The 10,918-nt window shown below is 37.6% G+C and overlaps 1 protein-coding gene across 1 annotated transcript; it reads right to left on the bottom strand.

The window, feature by feature from the left end:
- Positions 1-5,651: 5,651 nt before the first annotated feature.
- On the bottom strand, positions 5,652-10,203 carry LOC116246494 (putative disease resistance protein RGA3). Its single transcript, XM_050075628.1, has 2 exons — positions 8,994-10,203; positions 5,652-8,960 (listed from the first exon to the last, which is right to left on the bottom strand). The coding sequence occupies exons 1-2, from the start codon at positions 10,113-10,115 to the stop codon at positions 7,392-7,394; spliced, it is 2,691 nt and encodes an 896-aa protein (XP_049931585.1). The 5' UTR covers positions 10,116-10,203; the 3' UTR covers positions 5,652-7,391.
- Positions 10,204-10,918: the final 715 nt, after the last annotated feature.

Below are 10,918 nucleotides of genomic sequence, written 5' to 3'. Positions count from 1 at the left end.
CCTTCCTAGATGCATCATCAATAAATGTAACAAAATATGATGCTCCACTTTTAGATGTCACATTTATAGGTCCACATATATCTGAATAAACTAAATCTAAAACATGTTTAGTTTTTGAAGAGCGCTTTTTCTGAAAGGAAACTCGATGCAACTTACCAACCAAACAATGATCACATGGAGATATCTGTGCACCATCTACCTTTGGTAACAAATTCTTCTTGGTGAGCAAGTCGATTCCTCTTTGACTCATGTGACCTAACCTCTTATGCCACAATTCTGACGAAGTACCACCAGTAACTGCATTGACATCCACACTACTGATTCGAGACTTCATCCCATACAAAGAGCCAAATCTGTCACCTCTAGCCAACACTAGTGCCCCCTTGGTAAATTTCCAACCTGTTTGACTAAACGAAGTACAATATCCATCTTCACTTAGTCTTCCTGCAGAAATCAAATTCATTCTTAAGTCTGGAACATGTCTCACATCTCTCAAAGTCAACTTGCATCATGTGCTCGTCTGAATGCAAACATCTCCTATTCCAACAATCTTCGAAGTGTCACTGTTGCCCATGTGAACTATTCCAAAATCACCTGCTCTATAGGATAAGAATAACTCTCTACATGGTGTGGCATGATATGATGCCCCTGTATCTAAAATCTATGTAGAATCACCATTCTGAACTGTAAGACAATCATTTTTTTCAGATAAAAATAACACTACCTCATCATCTGAAGCAACTGCAGTGTACTCTTTTGGCTTCACATTCTCTTGAATCATCTTTTTCTGCTCTTTTTCTTCTTTCAATTTCCTACAATTAATCTTCTTGTGTCCTGAAATACTACAATGAAAGCATTTACTTGTCATCTTGGGTCTTGATTTGGACCTAGAGTTTGACATGTCATGCCATTTGTTACGATTCTTCTGTCTGCCCCTGTCTCCCATCACTAGCACTTGCAAGCTACCAGTACCAAGAGACTTTCTCCTTATTTCTTCATTTAGAATGCTGCTGGTTACATGCTTCATCGTAAGCACACCATCTGGAGTGGAGTTGCTCAAAGAAACAACTAAAGTCTCCCAAGTGTCGGGAAGAGAGCTAAGCAACAAGAGAGCCTGTAACTCATCATCTAATATCATTTTCATGACTGACAACTGATTGATTATGCTCTGCACTTCATTCAAATGCTCTGGTTTTCCCTCTCTAAGTTGCTCAATATAAAAAGTACGCTGCCACAATTACCATTGACAATTAGCTCCACCAGCTAATGATAAAGAGCAGACTGCCGACAATTACCATGGACTTGTAGTCTTTGGCCACCTTCCTCTCAAAAAGATCAAGTTGTAAGAGTGGGTCCGCCTAATTTAGACAGTGGTAAAGAGTAGATGCAACTGGTTTCTCAGTCCCTTCAATTTCTATCATCTAGATTAGCTAGATTCAAATTCCTGCTTCTGTTCCCCTCCTATAGCAAGATGCTTCTCTCCAATCTCGTGAAAGTGCATCTTTATAATAGTGGGCCACATAGAGAAAAAGGTGTGTTTATGAGTGGGCCTAAGGGCCTCTTATAAAGAAGAAGAGGATGGGCCAGATGGGGTAGACACAAACTACAAATTCTATAAAATGCATAGAAATGAAGCAGTTTGCATTTTGGGTTTTTTTCACAAAAATGAGGTTTTTTGGAAAAATAAAAGGTATTTTGACAAAATCAAGTGCATTTGGGAAATTCAACAATATCTTGGGAACATTTAAGGGTATTTTGGAGGATTTTCAACTGAAAATTAATGGTTTTGGAAATTACCATGATGTCTAGATCCTTGGGCCTGAAAAGGGTCAGTCACTTGGATTTGGATATGAACTAGATCCAAATAGTAAGCCAGGCCAATTAACTATCACCTATCACCTGGACCGATGCCCATTCCTATCTTTTGTCGATTCTCTACAGTCATTTTGTAAATGTAAATGTAATTGTAATTGAGGAAACTGATAACCGAGACATGACTTGCGTAAATTAAACTATTATAATATAAATTTCGCTAATCAATATTGTCTACTTTTCGTGTTCTCAAAGCAAATGATAATCCCTTCATCGCTGATAGTGTAAAGTATTCTTTTCTCAATGTACCTTACTAAAAATACCATTCATTCATTTATCAATCCTTTCACAATACAAGTAAGTTTCAACAACATTCATTTTTGAAAATGGCCTTTAAACACTTGATGTTGAACTAGTCGACTTAATTAGTAAGAAACCAAATGGCAAGTAATTTAATTTTGAGAACTGCACATCTATTTGTACGTCCCCACCGAAGCTTGAGGGTGTTTGATGAGACCAAAATTGTGGAATTTAAAACTCAATTCTTCATTTTCGATGACATGAGAACTATGTTATCCAACAAACAAATTTTTGAATTAGAATTTTGGAATTGTGATTCTATCCTAAGAGATGGAATAATGATTACATAATTTTAAGTTTTTTTCATGAAGATGAAATTCATTGAACCCCAAAAAAAAGGAAGGAAAAAAAAGGTCAAAGCAGGAATGAAGATAACCAGGCTGCCGACGATTACAGTTGACCTTTAGACTTGAGCCCTTCCCTCGTAAAAACCAAGTTGAGCGAGTGGGTCCATTTAATTGAATTAGCTCCAATACCACACTATTGTCTTGTCAGCGGTACAGAGTGCCTCCCTCAATTTAATTTAATTTAATTATATATATATATATATATATATATATATATATATATATATATATATATATATATATATATGTTAATGTGATACAAGAGAACTTGCAATAATCTTCAAGCAACTCGATGTAGATCATCTACCTAACTGGAAATAATAGTTGTTTCTAAGATAATATATTCCTACTTCCTTTATGGTTGGGTGGAGAACACAACTCCCGAATTGGAATTATCATCTATGACTTACTATAAATTCAAGTCCACCATTAAAAGCAGGCCATTGTAAATGAGTTCTAAACTCACTCTTCTTAAAGTCGTAGATTCATATAACTAATTTGAGGGAGTCGTCTCAATGATGGACGGCCATCATAGAATATCCCTCAATTGCCTATGTGATCATATCATATGAATTGATTAACACGAAGAGAGGGGCTTTAGTCTTGAAATCGAGCTTATCTTCAGTTCTTTACTAATGGTGACAATGAAATCACTGGACATGAAATTGATGGCAAAATTACTTCACCTGATAAGGGTGTGTGAATGTGGTTGGACTTTTTTTTTTAACATTAAAATTACTTTCTGTACCACTAACCAGACAATAATGTGGCATTGGAGCTAATTAAATTAAACGGACCCACTCGCTCAACTTGACTTTTATGAGGGGGAGGGCCCAAGTCTACAAGTCAACTGTAGTTGTCGGCAGCCTAGTCTTTATCTTTATTGGCTTTGTTTTTTTTTTCTTTCTTTTCCTTCCATTTTTTGGAGCCTATTTCAATGAATTTCGTCTTCATGAAAGAAATCTAAAATTATGGAATCATAATTCCATTTCCATCTCTTAGGATAGAATCACAATTCCAAAATTCTAATTCGAGGATGAGCATATAATTCTGGAATTAAAATTTTTTATTGGATAACATAGTTCTCATGTCATAAAAAATGACAATTTAATTTTAAAATTCCACAATTTCGGTCTCATCATCAAACAACATCAAGCTTCACTGCAGAAGTACAAATAGATGTGCACTTCTCAAAATTAAATTATTTGCCATTGAAGGGCAACTACTTTCTTTTCGTTTACTAATTAATTTAGCATTGACTTAAAGGCCATTTTCAAGAATGAATGTTGTTGAAACTTACTTGCATGTAGAAGGGAGAGATAAATGAATGAGTCATATTTTTTTATTACAATTGCTTTGGGAACACGAAAAGTAGACAATATTGATTATAGAACTTCATATTATAATAGTTTGATTTGCGCAAGTCATGTCAAGCTTATAAGTTTTCTCTATTACAATTACGATTACAATTAAATATACAAAATGAGTGAAGAGAAGATTCTACAAAAGATAAGAATGGTTCTCGCCCATGGTGATAGGTGAGAGGGATGAATCTTTGGTCCTCCCTCCAGGTGATAGGGATGAATCTACAAATGAGTGTAGAGAATCCATGGAAGCTTTGAGAGAGAACCCTCCTTCTTCAAAGGCACAATAACGAAATAGGCCACTAGCCATAGCCAAGAATTGTGGCCGAGTGTCGAAGGCGGTGGAACATCATTTATAGATGTAATTTGAATTTGAACTTTCCTAACAAATGTATAAAATCCATTGAGGAAGGAAACCAGTCAACGGAGATTTGATGACTGAGATCGTCGAGTAGGAACAATTCTGAACCACGTTAAAAAATTCTGTTCATTTTTGTTCTTCTTCCTCTTTACATGGCATTTAGGAAGAGTCTTCAGCATATTACTGTTAACAGAAACACCAAGAAGGCTCTCAATGTGTATTACTTGGGAGATGAAAAGTCATGTCTCTTGAGAGATGAAAAGTCATGTCTGTTGGAAGATGAAAAGTCATGTCTCTTAGGAAATGAAAAGACATGTCTCTTGAGAGATGAAAAGTCATGTCACTTGAGGGATGAAAAGTCATGTATGTTGGAAGATGAAAAGTCATGTCTCTTGGGAACTAGAGACCCCTTATGTAACTCCTCTATATAAATGAGCCTCTCCACCAAAAGAAGGCAAGCAAGAAATGATAGACTAGTGGACGTAGGCCTATTGGCTGAACCACTTTAAAAATTTTTGTCCCTTTAATTATTTCTTCATTTTGATTTCTTACATGGTATCAGAGCTCTTGGAAGAGAGTGTTTGCTAGAAAAATATGTATGGAACTCATTGTATTTAGAATTAGGTTTGAAGATTCCCACTTGAGATCTAGTAGTCATAGGATGGACTCGTTCTTGATTTGGTTCATTTTCATTGGATTGGGTAGGCTCCTCATTTTCAAGAGTTTCAGGTTGAGATTCACTATTTGTTTCAGACTGAAGTAAGGGTTCCTCTGAAGTTGTGGAGGTACTAGATGATGGTATTGTAGGGTTTGAGAACTGATATTCATGAGGGGAGGTTAAAATTATAGCTTGGTTTTGAGTTTCTAGATCTTGAGTTCTAGTTTCTTGAGTATCAATAAAAGAAAATTTTTTCTCATTAAATTGGACATGTCTCGAAATATAGATTTTACGGGTTCGTACACCCAAACAATAATATCCTTTATGTTGAGGAGCATAACCCAAGAAAACACATCTTTCAGAACGGTAATCTAATTTATTTTTCTGATAAGCTCTTAAACAAGGAAAGCATTCACATCCAAAGATTTTGAGGAAGCCATAGTCAGGTTTCTCTTTGAACAATTTTTCCAAAGGAGAAGCAAAATCAAGAATCTTGGTTGGCATTCGGTTAATCAAATATACAGCAGTACAAAAAGCATATGACCAAAAGTTCTTAGGAATATTACCTTCTGCCATTAGAGATAAACCTGTTTCAACAATATGTTTATGTCTCCTTTCAGCTGCTCCATTTTGTTCAGGGGTATGAGGACATGATATTCTATGTCCAATCCCATTATCGACAAGATATGATTGAAGCCCTCGAAATTCTCCTCCCCAATCTGAGTGAAAATATTTTATCTTGTGCCCAGTGAGATTTTCAGAAAGTGTCTTGAAAGCTTTAAAAACATGACTGACATCTGATTTTTTTTTCATCAAATAAATCCAAGTATATCTTGAAAACGCATCCATAAAAATCACATAGTACTTAAAACCATTCACACTCTCCACTGGGGCTGGACCCCATACATCAGAATAAATGAGTTCAAGCGGGCATTTCACCTTACTTGAAATAGCATTAAATGGAAGTTTATGACTCTTAGCTTTTTGACAAGCTTCACACAAATAATTTAAACAATCATCATAATAAGACAAATCATACTTGTTCAAAACCTCTTAACAATGGAAAATGAAGGGTGACCAAGTCTTTTGTGCCACTGCCCAATAGTATGTCTTTCTCCAAGTTGTGCTTCCTTTTTTTTGCTACTAAGGTCAATCTTATATAGCCCATCACTGCTCGTTCCTTGATGAAGAATTTTTCCCGTTCCCTGCTGCTTAACATAGCACATATTAGGATGAAACTCAAAATAGACTCCATTATCCTTAGAAAAACGTTGTACAGATAACAAGTTTCTTGTTATTTTGGGCACATGAAGGAGATCATTTAAAACTAAATTTTGAGATGTCTTTGAAGAACCAATATGAAAAATTCTCAAACCTGATCCATCTCCGATTTTTACTGCATCTCCACCTTTGTATTTGGCATGAATGAACAAGTTATTGATATCATTGGTGATGAGATGAGTCGCACCGGAGTCAGGATACCAATTGTCATCTCCAATGTCTTGATTCAGAGTGCTAGAAGAAACTGCATGATATGCTTGAGGAGGCGTTGTCTCTTTTTCTTTAAGCAAGTTAGTATATGACCAACAAAACTTTGCAATATGACCAACTTTTCCACATATTTGGCACACAAAACGATCACCTTTGTATTGATCACTTTTCCGGACTCCTCCTCTAGATTGATAGTTGTTTCTACCACGACCTCTGTAGTTGGTTTGCTTGTTGTAAACTTGTTTTGAGGCAATATTCGCAGCCGGCATAATAGATTCAAAAGTTTGAGAATCATCTTCTTTTAAGTTGGCTTCTTGTATGAGAAGAAGCCCATGAAGTTCGTTCAAAGAGACAGGGTCCTTTCGAGTTTCCATACTGACTTTAAAAGCAAGATATTCACTTGGCAATCCTCTAAGAATTTGAAGAACAAGATCATCTTCATCAACAGGTTTGGATGCAATGGCTAATTGATGAGCAATAGATTTTGCTTTGTTTATATAAACATCCATAGAACTAGACCCCTTTTTCAAATCTTGAAACTGTGATTTTAACTGCATTATTCGAGCCATAGATTGAGTGGCATATGACTGCCTAAGAGCGCTCCAAACCTCTAGAGAGGTTTTTAAACCAATAATTTGGGTATGTATTGCTTCAGATAGAGAGGACTTAATCCAACTCAAAAGTAGTTGATCATTTCTCAACCATTCAATATATTCTGAACTAATTTCAGTTGTTCCACTTCTAAACATTGATGGAGCAGGTTTGCTTCCATCAATATATCCCATAAGACCAAATGAGATCAAAATTGAAGTGAATTGAGATTCCCAAATAAGATAATTTTCAGCATTTAACTTGATGGTGAGGAAATGCTGTAAATTGCTTGGGCACTGAAGAGGAGAAGCAAGAAAATTCATACCCGTATCAGAGTTGACTCCTGTATTTGATGATGCTTCTTGATTTGCCATGAGAATGAAACGCGGCAACACAAGATGTAATCCTTAGGATCTAGCAGCAACACTAACAAGGACCAGTGGCCTGAGTGCAAGCACCTCAGCTACTTGCTTTAGGCTGCGACATTGAATCAGCGTCAACAATTCCAAGGCCGACATATTAGCAAGAGTCTTCAGCATATTACATCTGTCCACCCTCAGTGACATGAGTGCAGGCATCTCAGCAACGTGCTCAAGGCTGCCACATTCAACCACCTCCAAAGACTCTAAGATAGGCATGTTAGCGAGGGTTTTTAGCCCATTACATCCGTTCACCTTCAATGACTTGAGCGAAGGCATGCTTGGCAATTCACACAATGTTGGGCAGATGTTGACCTCCAAATTTTCCAAACAGTTAATTCCGATTACTGTTGCCAACAATGGGCAACATCGCAGCTGTAGTGTCCGCAGCTCCATATAGTTGGTGGTGTCCAAATACCACGCAGGCGTATCTCCTTCATAATCACAAATTCTCAACCTCTCGATGCCATGTGGAGGTTCCAAAGCCTCTAGCAAACTTCTGTGTTCAGAAACATTATCATCCACCTCGAAGACCAATTCTACAACATTTAGCTCATGCTTCTCCTTAAGTTGTGCTTTCTCTGCATCAATTGCTTTCACCCTTCCCCCACCCAAACCTTCTATTAGCAATTTCCCTTTCAGTTTGTTCAAGTTTTCTAGCTCCCTAATATTGCATCCTCCATTGTCATTGCATACCAGAAACTTATGCAAGGTCCATAAATTGGTAAGCTTCCCCAAGCCTTCTGCCATAAATTTCAAACACACTGTTCTTTCCATCCCAAGATACCTCAAGTTGCACAGTTCGACCATTTCCACGGGCAACTCTTCAATATCACTATCACTTAAATCCAATGTTTGCAAGTTATAGAGTCTGCCAATTGACCTGGGCAATCGTCTCACCTCAGACCATCTTAGATCGAGATATTTTAGAAGTGAAAGGCATTCAATGGAGTTCGATAGCTCATCTATTCGACATTTCATCAATGATAACACCCTCAATCGCTTGAAATTGATCAATTCCACCAAAGGCAAGGATGCACTCAACAATATTGTCCGCACCTTATTTGCTGCTCCTGAGGCATTATATTTCATGGCCGCTTCTGCATTGGCTTGACCAAGTAATGACAGATGGCGGGTCTGCTCAGTAGCAAAGGCATGGCTATATTCCTTTCCACCTACATATGAGGCAAGGTCATGCAAAATGTCATGCAATTTGACACAAGTGCCCCTATCAGATCTATGTGTTTCAATCAAGCAACGCCTTCTCAAATCTTCAATGTATTGGTTTGCTGTCACTTCCACACCTACACCTTCCTTTTCCTCAACCAATCCATGTGCCACCCATTGCATGATCAATAGCTCCCTTTTGATCTCATGATCCTTTGGAAAAATGCTGCAATAAACGAAACAACACCTCAAATAAGGTGGCAAGTCATCGTAGCTCATTATCAAACCAGGAAGAATGCTACCATATTGAGAGGAAGATGATGAGGCAGGCATCTTCCAGTCCCAGATCACACTATCTGCAACTGCCTTCCACTCTGCTTTTTCCATGTTTTTTGTTCACATTAAGGACCCAACTGTTTGGACCACAAGTGGCAACCCACTGCACTTCTTGACTATTTTTTTCGCAATATCTTGCAAATTGTGACTTGCCAAATCAGTTTCGGTCATCAATGCCTTGTTCAAAAATAAATTCCAACTCTCATCATCCTTCAATATTGGCAATCTATGCATATATAAAGCTCCAACCCCTTTTGAGACATCGATATTTCGACTAGTGATCAAAATTTTGCTCCCCATTAAACCTCTCATAAGAGTGCTCTCTACCTCTCCCTGCCACCAATCTAGTTCCCATACGTCATCTAATACCAACAAAAATCTTTTCTTCCAAAGTTCTCTCCGTATTTGTGTGCACAAGTCATTCAAAGAAGTATCAAGTCCTGCTTTAGATTCCTTGCACACTTCCTTCAGTATTTTCCGCAATAAATCCTTACGTTTTGGCCTCTCAGAAACACAAACCCACCATCTATGATCCCTGAACTGTTGTTCGACTTCATTAAAGACCATTTTTGCAAGAGTAGTCTTGCCGATCCCGCCTTCTCCTACAATTGAGATAATAGAAACATCATGCTTCTCTGGCATACTACTCTGTCTAGAACAATTGAACAAGAGTTTTTCTACTATCACCCTTTTATCATTCTCCCTGCCTATCGGTGGTTGTGCACCTATGTGATGGGTTGTCTCTCGGGGGTTGTCATCTTCAACACCAATAGGGCCCTGGCTATTATCTTTTGGTTTTGTTTTGAACAAATCCACCATTGGTTCTTTTAATATTTTACTAAGCCTTTCGTTGATCGTTTTAATTTCATTCCTAAGACGGTAGGGAGCAGACACATCAAGGATCCAAGCCTTTCTTACCTTCTTCGAGCTGAGCTCAATTATGGTTTGGCATTCTTCGATGATATCTTGTGCATCATAGAAAACATCCTTCTGCTCTCCCTCCAGATCTCTGTTGCGCTTGTTGCTGAGAAAGGGCTTGCGATCTACATCTTTGAGGGCCTTCTTCAAGCATTCCAGGTTCCCCTCAAGCTGGTTGAGTTCGACTTTGGCATTCCGGATGAGCTCCACTTCGTGTTTCAGCAAATTAGTTACGGCTCCCAACAGATTAGAAATAGCTGCTTCTGCAAATACTCCCATTACTATTTCCATCTTCTCAGCTCTCTCTGTGGATGGAAGAGCAAGAGGAAGAGAAGAAATTTTTGAGTGGCAGGGAAGGTAAAGTGCTCAATATAAAGACTACACTGCCACAATTGCCATTGACAATTAGCTCCACCAGCTAATGATAAAGAGCAGGCTGCCGACAATTACCATTGACTTGTAGTCTTCGGCCACGTTCCTCTCAAAAAGATCAAGTCTTCGGCCACGTTCCTCTCAAAAAGATCAAGTCTTCGGCCACGTCCGTCTAATTTAGACGATGCTAAAGAGTAGTTGAAACTGCTTTCTCAGTCCCTTCAATTTCTATCATCTAGATTAGCTAGATTCAAATTGCTGCTTCTGCTCCCCTCCTATAGCAAGATGCTTCTCTCCAATCTCGTGAAAGTGCATGTTTATAATACGCAAGCATCACCAGAGACGCATAAATGACGCAATGGTACCTCCCTCCACGTAAAATATATATATAACAAATTTTAACTCAAAAAAAAATTTGCTACAATATTTCTTGCATAATTATCTTTATACATGTTTGATACAATCTAGAATATCAAAAATCTATTTTTACACCACCAACACACACACTCTCTCTCTTTCTCTCTTATTAATCTCTTTTCCCCTCTCCTCTATGTATCCCCGTTTTTAAATCTCTTCCACTCTCTTCAATTACTCTCTTAGAACCTTTTTTTTCTCCTTTATTCATAGTTCTCTCCCTTTCTTCTATTTCTAAATTAAAATTTCTTTTTCTTTCTTTTATTTATCTCCCTCTCTTAGATTAATATCTTTGTTCTCTTTTATTA

The sequence above is a fragment of the Nymphaea colorata genome, chromosome 1, assembly GCF_008831285.2.
Source record: "Nymphaea colorata isolate Beijing-Zhang1983 chromosome 1, ASM883128v2, whole genome shotgun sequence".
In the NCBI taxonomy this organism is placed as follows: domain Eukaryota; kingdom Viridiplantae; phylum Streptophyta; class Magnoliopsida; order Nymphaeales; family Nymphaeaceae; genus Nymphaea; species Nymphaea colorata.
The sequence above is the reverse complement of the archived record's forward strand: the minus strand, read 5'-3'. Positions and strand labels throughout refer to the sequence as shown.

Coding starts and splice junctions, on each gene's coding strand:
- LOC116246494 (XM_050075628.1), bottom strand. CDS start 10,115: ATGGAAATAGTAATGGGAGTATTTGCAGAAGCAGCTATTTCTAATCTG. Junction 8,961..8,993: donor GCAGTGGGTTGCCACTTGTG/GTCCAAACAGTT, acceptor ATGTGAACAAAA/AACATGGAAAAAGCAGAGTG.